This window comes from Leptodactylus fuscus, chromosome 7 (assembly GCF_031893055.1).
Source record: "Leptodactylus fuscus isolate aLepFus1 chromosome 7, aLepFus1.hap2, whole genome shotgun sequence".
Lineage (NCBI taxonomy): Eukaryota > Metazoa > Chordata > Amphibia > Anura > Leptodactylidae > Leptodactylus > Leptodactylus fuscus.
This window is the reverse complement of record NC_134271.1, coordinates 153,061,005-153,085,231: the sequence shown is the minus strand read 5'-3', so window position 1 is coordinate 153,085,231 and position 24,227 is coordinate 153,061,005. Positions and strand designations below refer to the sequence as shown.

General features: G+C 44.7%; 1 protein-coding gene across 1 annotated transcript in view; it reads right to left on the bottom strand.

The window, feature by feature from the left end:
- Window positions 1-21,062, bottom strand: part of LOC142214651 (NACHT, LRR and PYD domains-containing protein 3-like) — a 260,153-nt gene extending 239,091 nt beyond the window's left edge. Inside the window, exons 1-5 of the mRNA XM_075283591.1 lie at window positions 20,985-21,062; window positions 20,084-20,166; window positions 19,919-19,950; window positions 15,683-15,730; window positions 12,756-12,919 (exon numbers count right to left, since the gene is read on the bottom strand). Of these exons, the coding sequence (XP_075139692.1) occupies window positions 12,756-12,919; window positions 15,683-15,730; window positions 19,919-19,950; window positions 20,084-20,166; window positions 20,985-21,062 (405 nt within the window). The remainder of the gene's footprint in view (window positions 1-12,755; window positions 12,920-15,682; window positions 15,731-19,918; window positions 19,951-20,083; window positions 20,167-20,984) is intronic.
- Between the last annotated feature and the right edge of the window lie 3,165 nt (window positions 21,063-24,227).

The window sequence follows — 24,227 nt, the reverse complement described above, 5'->3', positions numbered from 1 at the left end:
TGCTGTGTGGGGAGGGGGTCTACTGTGGAGTATACAGGTGTAATCCTGTGTGGGGGCCACTGCGGGGTAGATTGTACTGTGTGTGGGGGGCCACTACGGAGCAGATTGTACTGTGTGTGGGGGCCACTGTGGAGCAGATTGTACTGTGTGTGGGGGCCACTGTTGAGCAGATTGTACTGTGTGTGGGGGCCACTGTGGAGCAGATTGTACTGTGTGTGGGGGGCCACTGTGGAGCAGATTGTACTGTGTGTGGGGGCCACTGTGGAGCAGATTGTACTGTGTGTGGGGGGCCACTGCGGGGTAGATTGTACTGTGTGAGGGCCACTGTGGAGCAGATTGTACTGTGTGTGGGGGCCACTGTGGAGCAGATTGTACTGTGTGGGGTCACTGCGAGGCAGATTGTACTGTGTGGGGTCCCCTCACTATTTATATCACAGTATCTGTTGTATAGCAGACATGATATTAGTACAGGATGTAATAACATTGCACGGTCACTATAAAACAGATCCTGGGCGATGAAAATAGTGAACATTAATTGTTCAAAAGTACCAAATGCAGAGACCTTCACCTTCCAGTACAAGCTCTGTAAAGCCCCATTCACATGACTGTAATTTGTGGGTCCATAATTGTCCACAATTGTGGATCCACAGAGTTTTAAGGTTAAATTTCTGTGTTGGCACTCCGCAATAATTTATTGGGTTTTGGGTTGCAGTTTGGGCGCTCGGTTGGGCACACTAGATTTATTATTAATAGTTCCTCTTTATAATTCCCCCTTTATGATTAATAAGCCGAGGCCCCTAATTTTACCACAAAAAACTGGGAAAACTTATTGACTCGAGTATAAGCCGAGGGGGGAAATGCAGCAGCTACTGGGAAATTTCAAAAATTAAAATGGTTTTTGGGTGCAGTAGTTGCTGGAGAAGGTTTTTGGTTGTCTGTCTGCCCCTTCCCTGAGCTTGAGGACTGGGTTTTTTTTCCCCACTTGGAATTCAGCCTGGCTGACTATAGGGTATCTGCGGTGCTCCTATTAACCCCTTCCTGATGGAACAGGAGCACTGCAGATACCCTATATTCAGTAGACCGGGCACTGTCAGACTTAGGGATACCTAATGTGTATGTGTGTCACAGTCATTTTCTACTTTTATATGTATTCTAGGGAAAGGAGAGATTTAGAACTTTTATTTAATTTTTTACTATATTTTTTTTAAGCTTTTTTTTTTCCACTATTTTATGGGAGATTCTATACATTACTATTGCGGCTGGTCATAGACACCCGCAAAAAAAAATATATATATATATATATATATATATATTTTTTTTTTTTTTTTTTTTTTTGCTTGACTCGAGTATAAGCCGAGGGGGGCTTTTTCAGCACAAAAACTGTGCTTAAAAATTCGGCTTATACTCGAGTATATATGGTAGATCTCCCAGCCTTATTATTAATTATCTCTCCTTATGCATATATATGGGGATGCTATGTATTAATTAATGAGATGGATGAACTGACAGCACTGACCAGGCATCAACAGGATTTTTGCGAGTGCAGTATGATGCTGTTTAAAGAGACTTGGCTTAGTGAAATCACTCCGGACACATTTGCCTCCTTGGGCGGCTTCAAACTTCTTCGTGCATACAGGACGCTGGAGAGCGGTAAGCGCAAGTGAGGAGGGCTTGCAATATTTGTCAATGAGAGATGGTGTAATCCAGGACATATTGTAGTAAAGAAACAATCGTGTGAAAAGGATATTTAACTGCTAGCCGTGGGCATGAGACCGTATTACCTGCTGAGCAGTGGCGCAACTAGGAATGGCGGGGCCCCGTGGCGAACTTTTGGCATGGGGCCCCCCCCATCCCAACTGACGCCGGAGACCTCGACCGACCCCCTCCTCCGCACTCTATTATGTCCCTTACTGGCCCCTGCACACAGTATTAACCCCAATAGTGTCCCCCTGCACACAGTATTAACCCCAATAGTGGCCCCTGCACACAGTATTAACCCCAATAGTGTCCCCTGCACACAGTATTATGTCCCATAGTGGCCCCTGCACACAGTATTAACCCCAATAATGGCCCCTGCACACAGTATTAACCCCAATAGTGTCCCTCTGTGGACACCCATAAACAATTATTATACTCTGGGGTCTTTTCAGACCCCAGAGTATAATAATCGGAGACCCGGGGAATAAAAACATTAAAAAAAAAAAAACCACTGTTGCTTCTTACCTGTTCCCCGGCTCCTGTGCTGTGCTGTCCTCCTGTGCTGACCATCGATCGCATCCTTCGTTAATGACGTCGGACGTCACATGACCCGGGAAGCATGCCGGGTTCATGTGACGTCAGAGACGCCAGACAACAGTAGGATGGAGGCCTGGCAGGATCGCGGAGAGGTAAGTAACAGTTTTTTATGTTCCTTTACCTCTCCCGATCCGCCGGTCATTATACTCGGGGGTCTGCAAAGACCCCCGAGTATAATGATAGCCCCTGTGGGGCCCGCGGTGTCACTTGCCGATCCCAGCCCAGCCAGGATCGGCAAGTGAATAGGGCCCGTAACAGCCTATTTAAAAAAAAAACGCAGCGGTAGCGGCTGTCACCGAGCCCCCTAATGGCCCGGGCCCTGTGGCAGCTGCTACTGCTGCTACCAAGGTAATTACGCCACTGCTGCCGAGGGAGCTATCACATGTTATCGTGCTAGCTGTATACATCCCCCCTCTGCTAAAGCTGACGCTGCCTGTGAGGTGCTACATGCTGCTGTGAGCGAGCTGCAATCATCTCACCCCCATGCCCTATTCCTGGTGTCGGGAGATTTCAACCATGTCTCTCCAGCATCCACTCTACCAGGCTTTACTCAGTACGTAACCTGCCACACAAGATACAACGAAACGCTGGACTTGCTCTTTGCCAATGTAAGGGATGCATATGACTCATCTGCCCTACCACCCCTGGGCAGATCGGATCACAACCTGGTACATCTGCGACCCACTTACACTCCACTGGTGCGCAGAGAACCGGCGGTTACCCCTACAGTGAAAATTTGGTCAGAGGAAAGTGTCGAGACTCTGAGGGACTGTTTTAATATAACATTATGGGAAGTGTTTCAAGACTCATTTCCAGGTGACATTGAGAGACTTACACACTGCATAACGGACTACATTAATTTCTGCGTGGACAGCACGGTATCAACTAGAAAGGTGAGGTGTTTCTCCAATAACAAACCATGGATCAAATCTGAGATTTAAACTCTTCTCAAGGAGAAAAAGCGAATTTTTAGGTCTGGGGACAAAAATGGCCTGGGGGAAGTACAGAAACAGCTGAGACAACTGAACAGAGAAGGAAAAGCGGAAGGTGGAACTACAGATGGGGGAGGGTATTCTCGAAAGTGTGGGACAGTCTTAAAGGGATTTTACCATTAAAAAACTTTTTTTTCTAGGTAACACGTTGGAATAGCCTTTAGAAAGGCTATTCGTCTGCTACCTTTAGAAGTGGTCTCCACTGCGCCGTTTGTTAGAAATACCAGTTTGTACCGGTATGCAAATTAGTTCTCTCGCAGCGATGGGGGCGTCCCCCAACGCTGGGAATACGATGAAGGCGTCCCCACTGCTGCTCAAAACCCGACTCCAGCACCACCTCTATCTTCTTCTGCATCCTCCCTTTCCTTCTTCGGCTTGACGTCGTACGCCTGCGCAGTGCGCTCTGTTCGGCGAAGACTTGAGGAATGTATCGCGCATGCGCGAAATTGCAGTGTCGGCACTATGGCCGCGGGCATGCACAGTACATTCGGCGAAGTCTTCGCCGAACAGAGCATACTGTGCAGGCGTCCAACGTCAAGCCAAAGAAGGAAAGGGAGGATGCAGAAGAAGAGAGAGGCGTCGCTGGAGCCGGTTTTCGAGCAGCAGTGGGGACACACCCATTGCATTTCCAGCGCTGGAGGACGCCCCCATCGCTGCGAGAGAACTAATTAACAAACCGGTATTTCTAACGAATGGCGCGGCAGAGAATCCCTTTAAGGCTATATCTGAACACAAACAAGAGGCAGCTCGCCAGATAGAAGGTGACAGTAAGTGGCTTAACGAGCTTAATCTATTATCTTAATCTATTATAATAGTTTTGACTCCAAGCCAACGCTCCCTTCACCAGCATGTCAGTCAACCCCCCTCCCCTCACACACCAAGACCCAACCCCCACCGACCTGCAGTCAACTGCAATATGACTATCTGATCCTCCAGGAGTCTCAGGTGTGTAGGGAAATCAAGTGGATTAACCGGTTAAGGACCAGGCCCAGAAGTGCGTTAAGGACCAGGCCTCTTTTTTCAAAACTGACATGTGTCACTTTAAATGGCAATAACTTTGAGATGCTTTAACTTATACAAGTGATTTTGAGATTGTTTTCTCATAACACATTATACTTCATGTTAGTGGTAAACACTAATCAATATTTTTGTATTTACTTATAAAAAAAATCGGAAATTTGATGGAAATTTGGAAAAAATTGCAATTTTCAAAATGTGAAATTCTCTGCTTTTCATGCAGATAGTCATACCACCCAAATACATGAATAAATATTATCTCCCATATCTCTGCTTAATATCGGCATCATCTTTTGATTGTCTGTTAATTTATTTTGGACGTTACAAGGCTTACAAGTGTAACAGCGATTTTCCAGATTTACAAGAAAATTCCCCAAACTAATTTTTTAGGGAACACTTCAGTTTTGAAAGGAATTATAAAGGCCTATATAATAGAAACCCCCCAAATCACCCCATTTTCAAAACTACACCCCTCAAGTTATTCAAAAAAGCATTTGGGATGTTTGTTAACCCTTTAAGCATTTCATAAGAATAAAAATAATATGGAGGTGAAATTTAGACATTTCATTTTTTTTCACTAATACATTCATTTAGACCTAAAATTAACACATTCACAAAGGGTTAAAGGAGAAAATGCATCTCACATTTTGTTATGCAATTTCTCCCGTGCACAGAAATACCCCACATGTGGGTGTAAACTGATTTTTGGGCAGACGGCAGCGCACGGAAGGCAAGGAGTGACACTGGGTGTTTGTACAGCAGATTTTACTGGAATAGTTTTCAGGCGCCATGTCTCATTTGCAGAGCCCTTAGAGTACCAAAACAATGGAAAACCCCCAAAAGTGACCCCATTTTAGAATCTACACCCCTCACAGAATTCATCAAGGGGTATAGTGAGCATTTTGACCCTACAGTTGTTTCACAGATTTTACTAACATTGGAATGTGTAAATGAAAAATTACTAAAATGTCACTTTATCCCCAAAGTTTTCATTTTCACAAGGGGTTAAAGGAGTAAAAGCCCCCCACAGTTTGTTAAACAATTTCTCCTGAACACGGCAATACCCCATATGTGGCCATATTCTGCTGTATGGGAACATGGCGGGGCTCAGAATGGAAAGAGCGCTACTTGGCTTTTGGATGGCAGATTTTGCTGGAATAATTTTTAGGTGCCATGTCGCATTAGCAGAGCTCCTAGAGAACCAATACAGTGGAAACCCCCTTAAAATGACCCCATTTTGGAAACTACACCCCACACGGAACATATTAAAGCATATAGTGAGCATTTTGACCCTACAGCTGTTTCACAGATTTTATTAACATTGGGGCATAAAAATGAAAATTTACTTTTTTTTCCAATAAACTGTCAATTTCTGGCGGGGCTCAGAATGGAAAGAGCACTATTTGGCTTTTGAAGGGCAGATTTTCCTGGAATATTTTTCAGGTCCCATGTCGCATTTGCAGAGCCCCTAAAGTATCAATACAGTGGAAACCCCCTAAAAGTGACCCCATTTTGGAAACTACACCCCTCATAGAATTTATCTAGGAGTATGGTGAGCATTTTGGGCTCACAGCTGATTCACAGATTTTATTAACAATGGGACGTAAAAATGAAAAATTACTTTTTTTTTCCAATTAATCGTCTATTTAGCGCCATATTTTTAATTTTGCCTACAGTTGTTTCACAGATTTTACTAACATTGGAATGTGTAAATGAAAAATTACTAAAATGTCACTTTATCCCCAAAGTTTTCATTTTCACAAGGGGTTAAAGGAGTAAAAGCCCCCCACAGTTTGTTAAACAATTTCTCCTGAACACGGCAATACCCCATATGTGGCCATAATCTGCTGTATGGGAACATGGCGGGGCTCAGAATGGAAAGAGCGCTATTTGGCTTTTGGAAAGCAGATGTTGCTGGAATAGTTTTCTGGTGCCATGTCACATCTGCTGAGCCCCTAAAGTATCAATACAGTGGAAACCCCTCAAATGTGACCCCATTTTAGAAACTACACAGGTGACAGTAAACTGGAATTCACCAAGAAGTGACTCTATTTTGTAGGGACAATTTTAGGGTCTCTGCAAATGTGACATGGTGTCCAAAAACAAAGAATCTAAATCTGCATTCCAAAAGCACATATTGCTCCTTCACATCTGCGCCCTGCTGTGTGCCCCAAATAGCGGTGTATGCCCACATGTATGACACTGGTGTACCCCGGATAACGGACTTAATGCCATATGTGGGTAGAAATGGCTGTTTGGGCACAGCCGGGCACAGAGGGGAAGGAGCACTATTTTGGTTTTTGGAGCACAGTATGGTTTTTAGACGTCATGCCACTTTTGCAAAGCCCCTGAATTGCCAATAAAGTGGAACCCGCAGACATTTCACCGCATTTTGGACACTACCCCACTGATGGTATTTATCAAGTGGCGTAGCGAGCATTTTTAACCCCTGAGTGTTGCATTTATTTAGTTTCCAGAAATGAAATCACAGCTGATAATGAGAAGTTAAAAATGAAATTTTTCCAGAGATTCTCCATTTTAGTGCCCGATATGTTGTGCCCAACTTATGTCAGCAGAGACACTCCATAAACTGGTAAGCGGGTATCCCGGGCACAACAGCTTTTAGAGCGTTCATCTCTGATACAAGGCGGGCACAACATATTACGCACTGAAATGACGGATTCCTGGAAAAATTGTCATTTTCACCTCTCACAATCATCTGCGTATTCATTTATGGATAATAAGTTATAGCAACACTTAGGGGTTAAAAATGCTGTCTGTACCCCTGGATAAATCCTTCAGGGGTGTAGTTTCCAAAATAAGGTCTCATATCAGGGGATTCCACTTTACTGACGTTTCAGCTCTGCAAAAGTGTCATGGCATCCAAAAACCAAACCGTCTGTGCTCCAAAATCCCAATAACCCTTCTTCCCTTCTATGTCCGGCTGTGCCCTAATATCAGTTTATACCCACATATAACATTACATCCGTTATCCCGGGTACACCAGTGTCATACATGTGTCATACATGTGGCATAAACTGCAGTTTGGGCACACAGCAGGGCGCAGAAGGGAAGGAGCACTATGTGGCTTTTGGAGTACAGATTCAGATGTTTGGTATCTGGACGCCATGTCATGTTTGTAGAGCCTGTAAAGGTACCAGAAAAGTGGATTCCCCAAAGGAGTGACCCCATTTTGAAAACTTCACCCCTCAAAGAATTTCTCAGGGGGTGTAGTGAGTATTAGTATCCCAGACGTGACTGCACAGCGGATGGTGAAGAGTGACTATGTAAACTGTGTGGAGGACATTGCAAACGCCAAATTCCGTACTATGTCCCAGTAGCTCCTATGATTGGGGGAGTCACTCTGGGGGTGACTTTGGGGGTCACTTCTGGCGTCTTTTCCCTCATAAGCTGTAAATATGGGGTGTCCCCTGATATACACTCACACAGCTTATATATTCCCTTCCTGCGGCAGCCAGTTGTATTCTAATGATTTGGCGATTTTGGTGTTTTTTGTCTTCACATTACTAGATGCTATATTTTCTTTATTTTTCTGGTGACGCGGCCATATAAGGGCTTGTTGTTTGCGGGATGAGATGCATTTTGTAATTAAACCATTTTTGGGTGCCTACAACTTATTGAATACATTTTATTAACTCTTTCTTGCTGAATTTAAAAAAAAAAAAATCAATCCTGGCATTGATTTTTACCTTTTTACTTTTTCGCCATGCGCCGTACAGTATAAGTAACATGTTCCCTTTATTCTGCGGGTCGGTACGGTTACGGCGATACCTCATTTATAGTATTTTTTATGCGATACTAATTCTGTAGAACAAAAACACATTTGGGGACATAAATCAATGTTTTTTGCATCGCCATCTTCTGAGAGACGTAACATTTTTATTTTTCGGTTGACAGTGTTGGTTGAGGGCTTATTTTTTGCGGGACAATGTGCGCTTTTTATTGGCACTGTTGTGGGGTGAATATGACTTTTTGATCACTTTTTATAGCATATTTTGTAAAGTGAGATGGCGAAAAATCATTACTTTCGGCGAGTTTTTTCCGGGGGTTTTTTCCGACGTTCACCGTGTATATTAAATATTATTTCAGTTTTATTGTACAGATTGTTACAGATACAGCAATACCAAATATGCATTGTTTTTATTAATTTTTAGTGCTTTTTTTTTTATATAATTCATTTTCTATAGAAAAAAAGAGATTTTGGGCTTTATAAATTTATTAATTTTTTTTATACACTTTATTTTATTTTTTCACTTTATTTTTTTACTTTTTCATGTGTCCATTTAGGACACTTGAATCAGTTGATGCTTTGATGAAAGCACCAACTGATTCTGCACAGTAGCTTGCAGGACACAGCATTCAGTGTCCTGCAAGCTACAGAGGAAGTCAGCTGCATCGCTCACTTCCTCCATCGCCCGGCAGGGTCAACCAGGTATGTGGGGGCTCCGGTAGTCTGGGGTCACTGGCCAGACCCCAGACTACCTTTTACTGACATCGGCACCCCCCGATCTCGCCGCGGGGGGTGCCGATCGGCTTAAATCACCGGCGGATCCCTTTCGATCGCGCCGTGATGTTTCACGGCGCGATCGAAAGGGTTAAAACGTCCAGTCGGACTCAGTTCCGACTGGACGTTATTGAGGAGGGGGTTAGGTGTTAGTAACACCTAACCCCTGCTCCCCCCGCACCCCTCCCCCCGCCGAGGAGGTACCTAAAGACCGGACGTATTTCGACAATAGTCCGGTCTTTAGGTACCTGGACCGCAGGCCGTAAATTTATGTACGGCGGTCCTTATGTGGTTAAAGCAGACAATGCTGGAGGACCTGATGGGATAAGCGCAAGTGTTCTTAAAATGTGCAGTGACCAGCTGTGTGGTATTATTACGCACATGTACAATATGAGTCTAAAGCTGGGAGTGGTACCTCAACTGTGGAAGACATCTTGTGTGGTACCAGTCCCAAGGAAACCCAACCCGATAGACTACAATGACTACCGACCTGTAGCACTGACGTCCCACAAGATGAAGGTCCTAGAGAGACTGGTCTTGACACACCTACACCCCCTAGTGAGCGCCGCTCTGGACGCCCTCCAGTTTGCCCATTGGCCGGGCATTGGGGTAGATGACGCCATCATCCACCTTCTTCATAGAGCTCTGTCTCACCTGGAGAAACCCGGGAACACTGTGAGAATAATGTTCTTTGATTTCTCCAGTGCGTTCAACACCATTCAGCCAGGGCTACTGAGGGAGAAGCTGAACCTTGGTGGTGTGGACCATCACCTGTCCTACTGGATCTTAGACTACCTGACAAACCACCCTCAGTAGGTGAGAGCCCAGGACTGTGTGTCTGACACTGTGATCTGTAGTACGGGGGCACCACAAGGTACAGTTCTTGCCCCATTTCTCTTCACACTGTACACTGCTGACTTGAGGCACAACTCCTCCAGCTGTTACTTACAGAAGTACTCCGATGACTCTGCTATAGTAGGCCTTATCACTGATGGTGACGATAGGGAATACAGAGACTTATACTGGGACTTTGTTGTATGGTGCCAACAGAACCACCTCAGGATTAATGCTGGGAAGACCAAGGAGATGATGGTAATAATAATAATAATAATAATACATTTTATTTATATAGCGCCAACATATTCCGCAGCGCTGTACAATTTATAGGGTTCAGATACAGACATACATAACAAAGAACGTCATTTCACACAATGGGACTGAGGGCCCTGCTCAAAAGAGCTTACAATCTATGAGGTAGAGAGGATGACACAAGAGGTAGCAGGGGCGGCATTGCTTATACAGTGTTCAGACAATTTTGTGCATTAGGAATTGTGATAGGCTTGTCTGAAAAGATGCGTCTTTAGTTTGCGTTTGAAACTGTAGAAGTTGGTAGAGAAGAAAAGACCAAGCCTCAGATTTAGTGACGCTCTGGGAAATAAGGAACTGCGCTCCCCTTCTTAGTTTAGTAAAAACGGTTTTATTTTGGTAAACTCACACACAATGCGTTTCGGGCGTTTAACCACGCCCTTCTTCAGGTGCAATAGTTTCTGGACATGGCCATGACGACCTGGAGAGCGGCTTTATCTCACACACACTCCCGCTCCACAGCGCTGCCAGACGAGCGAGGCCGTTCCGGGAAAGGAGCACAGGGCCGGGACACAGCCGGGGCCTAAAGTCTGGGCTTAGCCTCGCCTCAGCCTCCGGGACAGCGGATGCGTCTAGTGCATGGCCGCCCACCTCTTCCACGGCCACACCCAGGCGGCTTTAATGTTGCTAGCCCTCGTCACTAGGGAGCTGTTCACTCCTCGGGGCCACAGCGGAAGCGGCTTTGCCGGTTAAACCGATTTAAAGACGTTATTTTATCGTGGCCACGTGGACTTTAGTAAACGGAGAAGTGCTCCGACCCCGGTGGAGATCCAAGGGACATGTATTGAGATAGTCAGGACCTATAAGTATCTGGGTGTGCTCCTCAATAATAAACTAGACTGGGCTGATCACCTGGAGGCGCTGCACAGAAAGGGCCACAGCAGACTCTACCTGCTCAGGAGGCTGAGGGCCTTCAGAGTCCAGGGGCCACTTCTTAGGGCCTTCTTCAACTCTGTGGTTGCTTCAGCTATCTTTTTCGGTGTGGCCTGCTGGGGGAGCAGTATATCAACCAGGGACAGAAATAGACTTGACAGGCTGATCAGGAGGGCCAGCTCTGTCCTGGGGAGCCCCCTGGACCCAGTACAGGTGGTGGGTGACAGAAGGACACTGTCTGTTGTGACCTCCATGCGGGAGAACAAATCCCACCCCATGTATGGGACCTTGATGGGACTTGGCAGCACTGTAAGTGACCATCTGCTTCACCCCAAGTGTGAGAAGATGCTATCGCAAGTCCTTCCTTCCAACCGCGACCAGGCTGTATAATCTAGATCAGGCCAAGCGAAGACACTCCGCACAGAGAACTAATAATGATTATGAAGTCTTCCTTCTTTCTGTTCCTTAGCTGCTATGGACTCCTAGAATATCTTCTCTTCTCAGCATATGTGTGTCCTGTAATATATTACTGTGTATTATCCTGTATCTGTATTACTAGGCTGCTGTAACATACTGAGTATCCGCACTGTGGGACTATTAAAGGATTATCTTATCTTAATCCTAGGAGATCTATTATATAAGGGGGTAATTATAAGGAGGAAATATTAATAGTAAATCTAATGGGGAAGCTATTTATAAATATGTACACCACTTTATTTTAGCAATAGCCGTTTTATTTCTCTTAAAAAAACAAAACCTTTACCCACCTCTCCAGACTCCCCCGCAGTGCCCTGATGCAGAAGTCTTCTCCCTGCTTGTGGCCTCCAGAGCAGGTCCGGCGCACATGGCGTGATGTAGTGACATCATGGCGCCCTGTCTTCTACATAAACATCTATGCTAAAGCGGGGAGTTTGTAGCTTTTTGCTGTGACAGTAGATGTCCGGTGTGCACGCTCATATGCTTGTTATTAAGGCTGCCCCGGACCAGTCACCAGACCAAACATCTGGTGCTACGGATCCCATGCCCCTTAGTAGACCGGAGGCCCTGGGAATTTGCCCAGTTTGCCCGACCGTCCCCCAACACCAGCCCTGATTATATTGGCTGTGCTGTGGTGGATAGACACCATTCTCCCTTTCCCATGGTGCAGCATTGCAGATACACCTACCAAGACACATAAGACTGACCCCCACAATCACAGGCTTCAAGAAGGCCCTGAAGACTCCCCTATTCAGGAAGGCCTCCAACCCCCAATAACACCACTGTCACCACATCACCATCTGAACAGCCTCTCCCCTCACCTTCTGTCTCTATCCCCCTTCCCTTCCCAGTCATTCATTGTTAGTATTATATCTACCTGTATATTTTGTGTACTGTATGTAACCCCCAAATGTAAAGCACCATGGAATTAATGGCGCTATATAAATAAAAAATAATAAGAAGAAGAATACACTGAACTGTATTTAGTCCCAGGTGCTGCAGGTTGGGGGGGCCACAGACAGCACTTAGTGGGGGGGTTGGCTATGGCAGTGCTGCTTGGATCTGGCAGGGATACAGGAGCTCTGCACTATAGCTGATAGGGGGCGCACAAGAGTCACTGGCTTAGGTTCTTTTAGCCAGCAGCTTATATAACACCCTGTAATGTGTGGATGGTAGTCACTAGAAACGCTGCATTTGCACCACATGGGGCCTCGGCCTTATATGCAAAAATACCTTAAAAATAAAGCATGTGCCACTGTAATAAAGATTACTGAACACTAAAACATCCCACACAAAAGGAAAGGATCAGTCTGTGCCTGGGAGATTCAGCAGAACTCTTTCCCTTTGCAGCGCGCTGACAGTCATACAGGAAATCTATAGGAGACATTTCTATACCAGTATTGTTATTAGTGGTTCCTTCATGTTCTCACCTCAGGATCTGGGATATTTCTGGATTTCAGCTCACTCAGAAGTGTCTGAGGATTCATGTTCTCCACAATGTAGAGCAGATCATCCTGGAAATGTTCATACGTCATCCTCAGTGCATGATCCTTATACTGACAAAGCCGCTGGTAAAACTGCCGGGTCTTATCATCTAGGACATGAAGGAGACACAAGAATGAAATCTTCTAGGACATGGAGAAGACTGGCAGCATTGTATGGAGAATATTCCTGTCCTGGTAACTAAGAAGAATCTCCTATTGGCAGTCATTGTACATGTTATTACAGTGATGTCTGAGCAGTAAGTGTGATGTATCCTTGGTTATCCTGCTGAGTGTGAATACACCAATACCACATGTATATCCTCTTATTTCACTTCACTGGGAAATAATACATTGGGAAACAAATGCTTACACCTTTTAGGACTCAGGACACCCCTGGAAAAAAAAAATCCTGAGACCCCTACCAAATAATCTTTACCAAAAGACAAGAAAATATCAGATTTGATGAGTTTTATTTTTATGCAGTTTTTGAATTTAACCCCTTCCCGCCGATGGCATTTTTTGATTTTCGTTTTTCGTTTTTGACTCCCCTCCTTCTAAACCCCATAACTTTTTTATTTCTCCGCTCCCAGAGTCATATGAGGTCTTAATTTTTGCAGGACAATTTTTTCTTCATGATGCCACCATTAATTATTCTATATAATGTACTGGGAAGCAGGAAAAAAATTCAGAATGGGGTGGATTTGAAGAAAAAATGCATTTCTGTGACTTTCTTACGGGCTTTGGTTTTACGGCGTTCACTGTGCAGCCAAAATGACATGTCCCCTGTATTCTGTGTTTCGGTACGGTTCCAGGGATACCAAATTTATATGGTTTTATTTACATTTTGACCCCTAAAAAAAATTCCAAAACGGTGTTAAAATTTTTTTTTTCTAAAAGTCGCCATATTCCGACGGCCGTAACTTTTCTATACATAGGTGTACGGGGATGCATAGGGCGTCTTTTTTTGCGGGGCCGGGTGTACTTTTTAGTTCTACCATTTTCGGGAAATGTTATTGCTTTGATCACTTTTTATTCAAATTTTTAGCAGAATTAAAACAGTGAAAAAACGGTGGTTTGGCACTTTTGACTATTTTTCCTGCTACGGCGTTTACCGAACAGGAAAAATATTTGTATAGATTTGTAGAGCGGGCGATTTCGGACGCGGGGATACCTAACATGTATATGTTTCACAGTTTTTAACTACTTTTATATCTGTTCTAGGGAAAGGGGGGTGATTTGAACTTTTAATACTTTTTATATTTTTTTATATTTTTTTTTACTTTTTTTATTATTTTTTTTTTGCATTTATTAGACCCCCTAGGGGTGTTGAACCCCAGGGGGTCTGATCACTAATGCAATGCATTACAATGCTAATGCATTGCAATGCATTGCAAAAAAGCATCATCTCTTTTGCAGGCTGTATACACCAGCCTGCAAAAGAGAGAATTTGCAGACTGGCTGGGAGCCCTTAACAAGGCTCCCGGCTGTCATGGCAACGGGGGGTCGGCCCTGGAGCATGCTCCAGGAGCCGGCGATCCCTGCCAAAATGGCGGCGCCCATGCGCCGCCGGGAAGATGGCGCCTCCGGCGCCTTTGACAGCAGCGCCGGAGGGGTTAATGCCTCCGATCGGTCCGGGGACCGATCGGAGGCATTAGAGCCGGTTGTCTACTGCTTGAAGCAGTAGATACCCGGCGGCTATGACGGCCGCCCGTCTCCCGGGCGGTTGCCATAGTTACAGACCCGACACGCGCCGTACTATTACGGCGCATGTCGGGAAGGGGTTAAAGCCAGAACATAAATTTGTTCCACTTTTAGAAAATCTCACCAAAAACCACATCAAACCTGTATGCACTTTCCCATTGCAGTTTTGATGCAATAGTAACTGCATCGTGTGAATGCACCCTCAAATGTGCACTATCCTATAGTTTTATTTTTGATGCTGGAATTTTATAATTTTTTTGGGATATAGTGTGTTTACCCTATAAATCCGGGTGTTTTTTCCTTGCATCTACTTATACTCTACTAGCCTGTGCCCGCAACTTCGTCTGCGTGTTGTTGTCGTCAATGCTCCACCGATATTCAGCAAATTGCTGCCATCGATGGTTTGCCCACTGAACTTGTTCCTTGCACTGTGCCTGTGATTGTTCCGGCATCTCAGCAGCTCACTGGAACGCCATATAATGAATGTGTTGTTGGCGTCGATGATTCCCCTGAACTCCGTTTGAGGAGAACTCTGTGACTTCTGGCTCCTTCATAGCTCTCGTTGTTTTAAAATTTTACAACAAATTAGATTTTCTTTTTCCCAGCATATTCAAAAGTAGAAAACTGCCAAGTTGGATTAAAGGTGTTTTCCCATCCAGTGTGTCAGCACTGCCTGGAGCAGATCAGATAATATGCAAATCCACGTACACAATGGACTGAGGGTTAGCTGAGTGTTTACACAGAGAGATATCAGACCTGGCTTTATCAGAACCTGAGATAAGCTCCAGGAGTAGTGTAATATAGTATGTGAACATAAATTCATAACAGTCATGAAGCCATGTCATTTACCGGGATAAAAAGTAGCCAATATTGTAATTGAGGTTACAATCTATCTATGTGCCAAATTTCATCCAAATCCGTTCAGACGTTTTTGCGTTATCGAGTAACAAACATCCAAACTTTCACATTATTAGTAGGAAGGATATTAGTAGGAAGGCTGATGAGATTTATACTCTTTTTGTTCATGGACTATGGCTGCAGCGGTGATTCTTTTTGTATTATTATTAGTAACATTTATCTCCTCCTGATCTGGGATGGGTGACATGTACAGATGTTGTAGGATCATTTACCAGATCCAGATTGTTGTATGAAGGCAGAGCAGGAATCCTTACCATCATGTGGAGTTATAATCCTCTCTCCTGAGTCTGGGATAGGATTCCCTGCAAGATAAATGATAAATAAACCTGTATTACATTTATAGGTAAGAACAGAAGTAGTAGGATGGGCCGGAGAGAAGATCCAAGTACCAGAACCTCTGAATGGCGGGGCAGGTCCACAAACAATGGTAAATGTCAGCAACTGCCTGACCACACTAAGGGCAATTAGACTGGTACATACAGGGCCTGACAAAAGTATTCACACCACTTTGAACTTTTTCACATTTTGTCACCTTACACAAACTGAAACGCATTTTCTTGAGATTTTCAGTGACAACCAACACAAAGTATCAGATAACTGTGAAGTGAAAGGAGAATGATAGAAGGTTTTCACAATTTTAATCAAATAAAAATCTGAAAAGTGTGATGTGCAAAAGTCTTCAGCCCCCCTATAGTAATACTTTGTAGAGCCGCCTTTGGCTACAATTCCAGCTACAAGTCTTTGGGCTCGGTCTCAGCTTTGCACATCTAGAGATGAGATTTCTGCCCCTTCTTCTTCTTTGCAGCCATATTGGATGGAGACGTCTGTGATCAGTAATTGTCATGTCTTGCCACAGATGCTCAATGGGATTTCGGTCTGGCCTGTGACTGGGCTCTTCTAAGCCAGAATATTCTTTTTTTTTGTAGATTGTGAGCCCCCTTTCAGTATGTCTTTGTAGAATGGGAGGAAATCCACACAAACAAAGGGAGAACATACAAACTCCTTGCAGATGTCGTTCCTGGCAGGATTTGAACTCAGGAATCCAGTGCTGCAAGGCTGCAGTGCTAACCACTGAGCCACCATGTTGCCCCGTAAGCCAGAATACTTTTTTTTTTTTTTTTTTAATGTAGATTGTGAGCTCCACATAGAGCTCACAATGTACATTTTTCCCTATCACTATGTCTTTGGCATACGGGATGGAAATCCATGCAAAGACGGGGAGAACATACAAACTCCTTGCAGATGTTTTTTTGCCCTTGGTGGGATTTGAACACCAGGACTCCAACGCTGCAAGGCTGCAGAGCTAACCACTGAGCCACCGTGTGGCCCCGCCAGGAATATTTTTTTTATCTAAACCAGTCACTGGAGCTCGGTTGGAGATTTAAGGTCATTGTTGTTAGAGTCACATCCTCCATCTTGTATTTGTCATCCATCTTTCTCTATCAAAGATAAGTAGTTTTGTCTCAAAAAGGAAGTGGTTAGACTCATTAACATGGAGATGCTATGGGCTACATACTAGAGAGATAAGGAAATGGAATGCTAATGAATCCTAATTAAACTGATTGTCTCCAAGGAGGATATGACCACAGGATGTCTATTGTATGTCAGCTCCCAGACTGTCACCAGACCTTGTAATATACATCCAGAGAGAGTGAGGTGTTAGTTTCCTGTTGGAATGTACTAATTAGATGTAGATTAAACCTTAGCAAATAACCATGTGCCAGGTCTATGTCATAATTCCACAACCAATCATGGTTATGATCCTATCTGTTCCTCTCTGTATTAATACTTCTTCTTCTGTACCAATAAATCAGAATCCATTTGAAACACCAACCACCATGTGTCTATGTTGATTCTCCAGGTTTCAAGGATGGGCGTAGCTCATCCAGACCTGTTAATTAATTTTCCTTTACAGACAGCATATCTCTGGGGGTCTTGTGCCCCCAACATTGTCTTGCTGGAATCTCTTTCCCAGTCTCAAGTCTTTTGCAGCCTCCAGTCTCTGGTTTTTTTCCAGAGCACCTTCCACATATTTGTTGTGTCCCCTATTTGGCTTGTGACAAACTGCAAACAGCACTTCTTTATAGTTGTCCTGTGGACAGATTCTCCCTAGACCTGAGAATTTCTGAAGCTCCTCCACACTGACCGTGGACCTCTCGGCTGCTTCTCTGATTAGTCCTCTCCTTGCTCAGAGATCTGTCAGTTTAGGTGGACGGCCATGTCTTGGTAGGTTTGCAGTTGTAGAATACTTTCTCCATTTTTGGATGATGGATTGAGCTGTGCTCCTTGGGATGCTCAAAGCTTGGGATATGATTTTATAACCTGACCCTTCTGAGCTGACTGGTGAGGTCCTTGGGCTTCATGATGCTGTTTGTTCACTAGTGTTCGCTAACAAACCACTGAGGCCTTCACAGAACAGATATATGTATATACTGAGACTATATTACACACAGCCACACTCTATTAACTCACTAAGTGACTTCTGAAGGCAATTGTGCGCACTGGATTTTATTTAGGGGTATCAGAGTACAGGGGGCTGAAGACTTTTGCACGCCACACTTTTCAGATTTTTATTTTATTAAAATTGTGATAACCTTGTATCATTCTTCTTCCACTTCACAATTTTCTGCTATTTTGTGTTGGTTATAACTTAAAATCTCAATAAAATACACTTAAGTTTGTGATTGTAAGGTGACAAAATGTGAGAAAGTTCTAGGGGTGTGAATATTTTTGATTTTTGATGCAGGGTCATCAGGTGGCTTACACTTCAAGAAACAGGCCCCTATCATAGATCCCTATTCACACCATTCTCCATGTTCTCTAGGAAGTTATCACTATGGGCTGTAATTGTAGATAATGCTGCAGTCAGGATATCAGACAATATACAGCCTTATGGGTATTAGTATTCCTATGCAGCCTCCTATGTAGGACATTACCAGGGGTCACTATACAAAGCTGGAGACGTCTGAGTAGGGATCTTCAGCAGTAGTTGTTATATTTGTATACTACACCCCTTACTCCTCATTCCCTCCATTAGACATCTCCAGGTCTCTCTTGGCTATTACTGATATGTCCTTTATTGAGGCTATAGCAGCAGATTAGCGTCCCATTTAAAGGGGTGGTCAGGGATAACTAGAAATCCCTACACTAATCTAAACCCACTCCCCACTCCTACTTTCTAAATAACATAACCAAAAATATATATTTATTAATAATAATAATAATACATTTTATTTATATAGCGTCAACATATTCCGCAGCACTGTACAATTTGTAGGGTTCAGATACATAACACCCACATAACCGCCCCAGGGACATTTTGTGTTTATCCAGTGATGATCCGTTTCCTCATTTCCGGAAATGGATTGTCACTACTGCTCCCCCCCTTCCCCATCCACACCATTATACTTACCCTCCGCGTTTCCGCCAGTGAGACAGCTCCTCCTCCTGTACTGATTCTGCAGGGTGCGCGCTCTTCTCCTCCTTCTCCAAACGCTGTGCGCACTACTGACGATAATTCACCTCTACTGCACATGCACGCATGCACAGTAGAGGTGGATCATCGCTGGAGGAGAAGAGCGAGCACAGACAGAATCAGTACAGGAGGAGGCGAGGCAGGAAGAGGACAGGAAGAAGCGTAGAAGGTAAGTATATGATATGGGATGGGGGTTGGGCTGAATAGGTAGGAAAGGGCGGGATAGCTAGAGAGACAGGGAGGGGGTGTACGGTAGGGGAGGAGTAAGGAAGGAGGGAAGAGAGAGGTGAGAGGGTTAGTGAGGAAGTTACATAACAGGAAGAAGAAGCAAGTAAACAGATTTCCTTATTATAGACTTTCTAGACAACCCCCTTTATATAGTCATTCTGGTCTTTGTGCCATATCCTCTGCACCCCCTCAGGTTACTCCCCTGTAAACAATCATCAATGTCCTCAGTCCTGGTGCAGCCGGAGAGCCGGGCCGTGCTACTGTGTGCAGGTGATCAGGAGGTTGTAGGAAGACGGTCAGTCTGAACTAAGGGCAGTGAGCACTTACCAACTGTCCATTCCAGGTCGCCTAAAACACCACCGTGGTCAGAAATTTATAGGAGATCTGTAGGTGGCTGTGGGGAAGAGGGTGGTTTTATACTTGTTAAGGTTGGGCTGTGGCTGCCATAGGCCCCTAAGTGTACCAGTGGGGTCCAGCTGTGGCATGTAAGGGGTTACACATCTGGTATCAGGGCTAGTGCTCGGCCTGGTCATTGCAGCAGATGTGAGATAGCTACAGCTGACATGTCCTACTGACGGCGCAGGCTCTGATACATGGACAGGGCAGGGCATTAGGTAGGGGCGTCCTGTAAAATACTAAAGTCACCACCATGTACATAATACACAACAGTGTCCTCAGTAATACAGGAGATTGCAGATATTACTTTCCACATTATGTGCTGAGAGAGAGAGGAAAAGGAGATGAGTTACTAAATACAAGAATGGAGAGGAGGAGGAGGAATCCTTACCATCATGGTCACGTTTCACACTCATCCTGAACCTGCAAGATATATAAAAGCAAAATCATATTACATTTAGAAGCAAAAACAAAACTGAATTTCCCTGCTTCTTATAGAGCGATCTGACACTGATGTTGTAATGAATCTGCATTACATCCATAGTAAAATCCACACATTGCAGCAGATTGTGACACCGTTTCCCCCGTCACATTGTAAACAGTGAAATCCATGTAATAAATCCAGGACACAATGAAAACCTACAGGAGACAAATCTACATTAGAAACCCCATCCCATGTATTACTGCACCCAGCAAATCTACAACTACTCCACTATGTGTGAATGTGAGCTTACAGGGAGAGTCACCAGATCTCAGCGTATACCCCAGCCTGCAGATAGATGACTTATGTTACTTCAACCATATGGTGTTGTACCCCTGTGAATCCCTACAGGGGCATAGCAGGGCAGCGGTTCTCAACCTGTGGGTTGCGACCCCGGCAGGGGTCAAACGACCAAAATACAGGGGTCGCCTAAAGCCACCGGAAAATACATATTTCCAATGGCTTTAGCCACTGAGAAGTCACGCTACAGTTTCAGCAGCGCTATTCAGCTGGAATGCACGCCGTTATGGACATGGGTTCCAAACTGAATGCCTGCGCGCATGCACAGATGTGATAGCGGAGACTGCGGAGAGAGCGGCGGGGGAGCGTTGGAAGGTGAGTATAAGTGGTGGGTTTTTTTGTGTTACACATTAAGTTGGAACATAATGAAGGGGGGCCATGAAACTGGGGGGAGAACGGCATGATACTGGGGCAGATGAAGGGGGGGAGAACGGCATGAAACTGTGGGCAGAGATGGGGGACATGAAACTGGGGACCGAGATGTAGGGGGGGGGGCATGAAACTGGGGGCATATGAAGAGGTTTATCTGAAACTGGGGGAGAGATGGAGGGGGGACATATAATTTACAGGTGACTGTAGGAGGATTATACTGTGTGGGGGCACATGAAAAATGAATGAGAATGGGCGGAATCAACATAAAAGTGGGCGAAGCTAAATTTGCCAGGTAAGCAGCTACCTTATCCAATACGTTTTGGTTTATAGAGTCTACAAAATATCTGACATTTTCTCCAGCTGGATCGACAGGACTGTGCATGGCAGGATTACACACTTGCAGATTGACAATACACATCTTCATACAGTCAGTCCTCAGAACTGTGTATGGCAGTGTGAGATGTGATGCTGGACAGTGTGCAGTCTGTATATGGGGGAGGAGGTGCATGCTCAGCTCTCACTGACGTGTCACCTATACAGTGATAGTGATCTATAGAGCTGACACTCCCAGCTTGGAAGAAAAGCCCTATAGAAGATTTATATTATATTTGTCCGCACAAAACAATGTAGAATCAGAAAAGGGTTAATAAAAGTAAAACTATAGTTTAACAACTGCTTTATCTTATCTCTTATGTTCTAATAGTAACAACATACAAATGCTGATTCACTTCCTGTCTACCCAGCCCTAATTCCTGCATAGTTTACAGTCACACACAACACAGCAGACTTGATGCGGTTGTATACAAACCACATACGGTATACACTGTACACTGGTAATATTATATATCCTTACACTATATACTGTCCACTGGTAATATTATATATCCTTACACTGTGTCTCACCTCTACAAGTGGCGCTGGGATCACTTTGTTAGTTCTGCTGCTTCTTCTCGGCTTCTGTGTGTCACGCCCAAGAAACCAGGATGTCGAAGTAGTTTCAGTTTCTATTTCTTGTAAGGAAACGTTTGTTTTTGTACAGTGTTAGCCAGTGGGTATGAAATATAAAAAAAAAACAAAAACTTGAGAGTCTTCAGTAGTCGATACTAGAGATGAGCGAACACTAAAATGTTCGAGGTTCGAAATTCGATTCGAACAGCCGCTCACTGTTCGAGTGTTCGAATGGGTTTCGAACCCCATTATAGTCTATGGGGAACATAAACTCGTTAAGGGGGAAACCCAAATTCGTGTCTGGAGGGTCACCAAGTCCACTATGACACCCCAGGAAATGATACCAACACCCTGGAATGACACTGGGACAGCAGGGGAAGCATGTCTGGGGGCATAAAAGTCACTTTATTTCATGGAAATCCCTGTCAGTTTGCGATTTTCGCAAGCTAACTTTTCCCCATAGAAATGCATTGGCCAGTGCTGATTGGCCAGAGTACGGAACTCGACCAATCAGCGCTGGCTCTTCTGGAGGAGGCGGAGTCTAAGATCGCTCCACACCAGTCTCCATTCAGGTCCGACCTTAGACTCCGCCTCCTCCGGCAGAGCCAGCGCTGATTGGCCGAAGGCTGGCCAATGCATTCCTATGCGAATGCAGAGACTTAGCAGTGCTGAGTCAGTTTTGCTCAACTACACATCTGATGCACACTCGGCACTGCTACATCAGATGTAGTAATCTGATGTAGCAGAGCCGAGGGTGCACTAGAACCCCTGTGCAAACTCAGTTCACGCTAATAGAATGCATTGGCCAGCGCTGATTGGCCAATGCATTCTATTAGCCCGATGAAGTAGAGCTGAATGTGTGTGCTAAGCACACTCATTCAGCACTGCTTCATCACGCCAATACAATGCATTAGCCAGTGCTGATTGGCCAGAGTACGGAATTCGGCCAATCAGCGCTGGCTCTGCTGGAGGAGGCGGAGTCTAAGGTCGGACCTGAATGGAGACTGGTGTGGAGCGATCTTAGACTCCGCCTCCTCCAGCAGAGCCAGCGCTGATTGGCCGAATTCCGTACTCTGGCCAATCAGCGCTGGCCAATGCATTCTATTAGCCCGATGAAGTAGAGCTGAATGTGTGTGCTTAGCACACACGTTCAGCTCTACTTCATCGGGCTAATAGAATGCATTGGCCAATCAGCGCTGGCCAATGCATTCTATTAGCTTGATGAAGCAGAGTGTGCACAAGGGTTCAAGCGCACCCTCGGCTCTGATGTAGCAGAGCCAAGGGTGCACAAGGGTTCAAGTGCACCCTCGGCTCTCCTACATCAGAGCCGAGGGTGCGCTTGAACCCTTGTGCACACTCTGCTTCATCAAGCTATTAGAATGCATTGGCCAGCACTGATTGGCCAGAGTACGGAATTCGGCCAATCAGCGCTAGCCAATGCATCCCTATGGGAAAAAGTTTATCTCACAAAAATCACAATTACACACCCGATAGAGCCCCAAAAAGTTATTTTTAATAATATTCCCCCCTAAATAAAGGTTATCCCTAGCTATCCCTGCCTGTACAGCTATCCCTGTCTCATAGTCACAAAGTTCACATTCTCATATGACCCGGATTTGAAATCCACTATTCGTCTAAAATGGAGGTCACCTGATTTCGGCAGCCAATGACTTTTTCCAATTTTTTTCAATGCCCCCGGTGTCGTAGTTCCTGTCCCACCTCCCCTGCGCTGTTATTGGTGCAAAAAAGGCGCCAGGGAAGGTGGGAGGGGAATCGAATTTTGGCGCACTTTACCACGCGGTGTTCGATTCGATTCGAACATGGCGAACACCCTGATATCCGATCGAACATGTGTTCGATAGAACACTGTTCGCTCATCTCTAGTTGATACCTTTTCTTTTATAATGGCTAACTAATAATGATGACAGATTACAAGCTTTCGCAGCTCTCGGCTTCTTCTTCAGGTATATCTAAAAACAATTTCTGAAGGTTGCATATTTATGTACAGAGGGTCACATAGGAATACAATGTTATTGGTACTGTTGGGGGGCACAAGCCCCCAGAGATATTTTGTCTGTAAAGGAAAATTAATTAACAGGCCTGGATGAGCTAAGCCCCTCCTGAAACCTGGAGAATCAACAAAGACACATGGTTGGTGTTTCAAATGGATTCTCTTTAACGGTGGCTAAAACAACAGTATATATTACATGGCATAGAACAGGATTGGTGGAGAAATTTGTAACAATAGCCCTGATGCATGTCTATTGGATAAGAAACTGGAGAGAGGTCACACCCCCCGAAGGGCTAGCTCAAATCTAAAATGGAGTCTGTGAGCTCATGGTATGGTGACCGCATGGTTGGCGCATGGTGTCACAAAATGGCAGCCATCAGCACGTCTCAAATACACACCCTAGATGTCTATCTCATGGTGTTCTAAAGACAATAGACATCCTGTGTTTACATCCTTGTTGGAGACAATTAGCTTAATTACCCTTCTCTTGTCCCTTTATCTTAAAAGGGGTCTTTCGTCTTTGATCTTTTCTAACAATGCCCCTGGTCACAGACAAACTGTCTCCGTTTCTTAGTAAGATAGCATGAA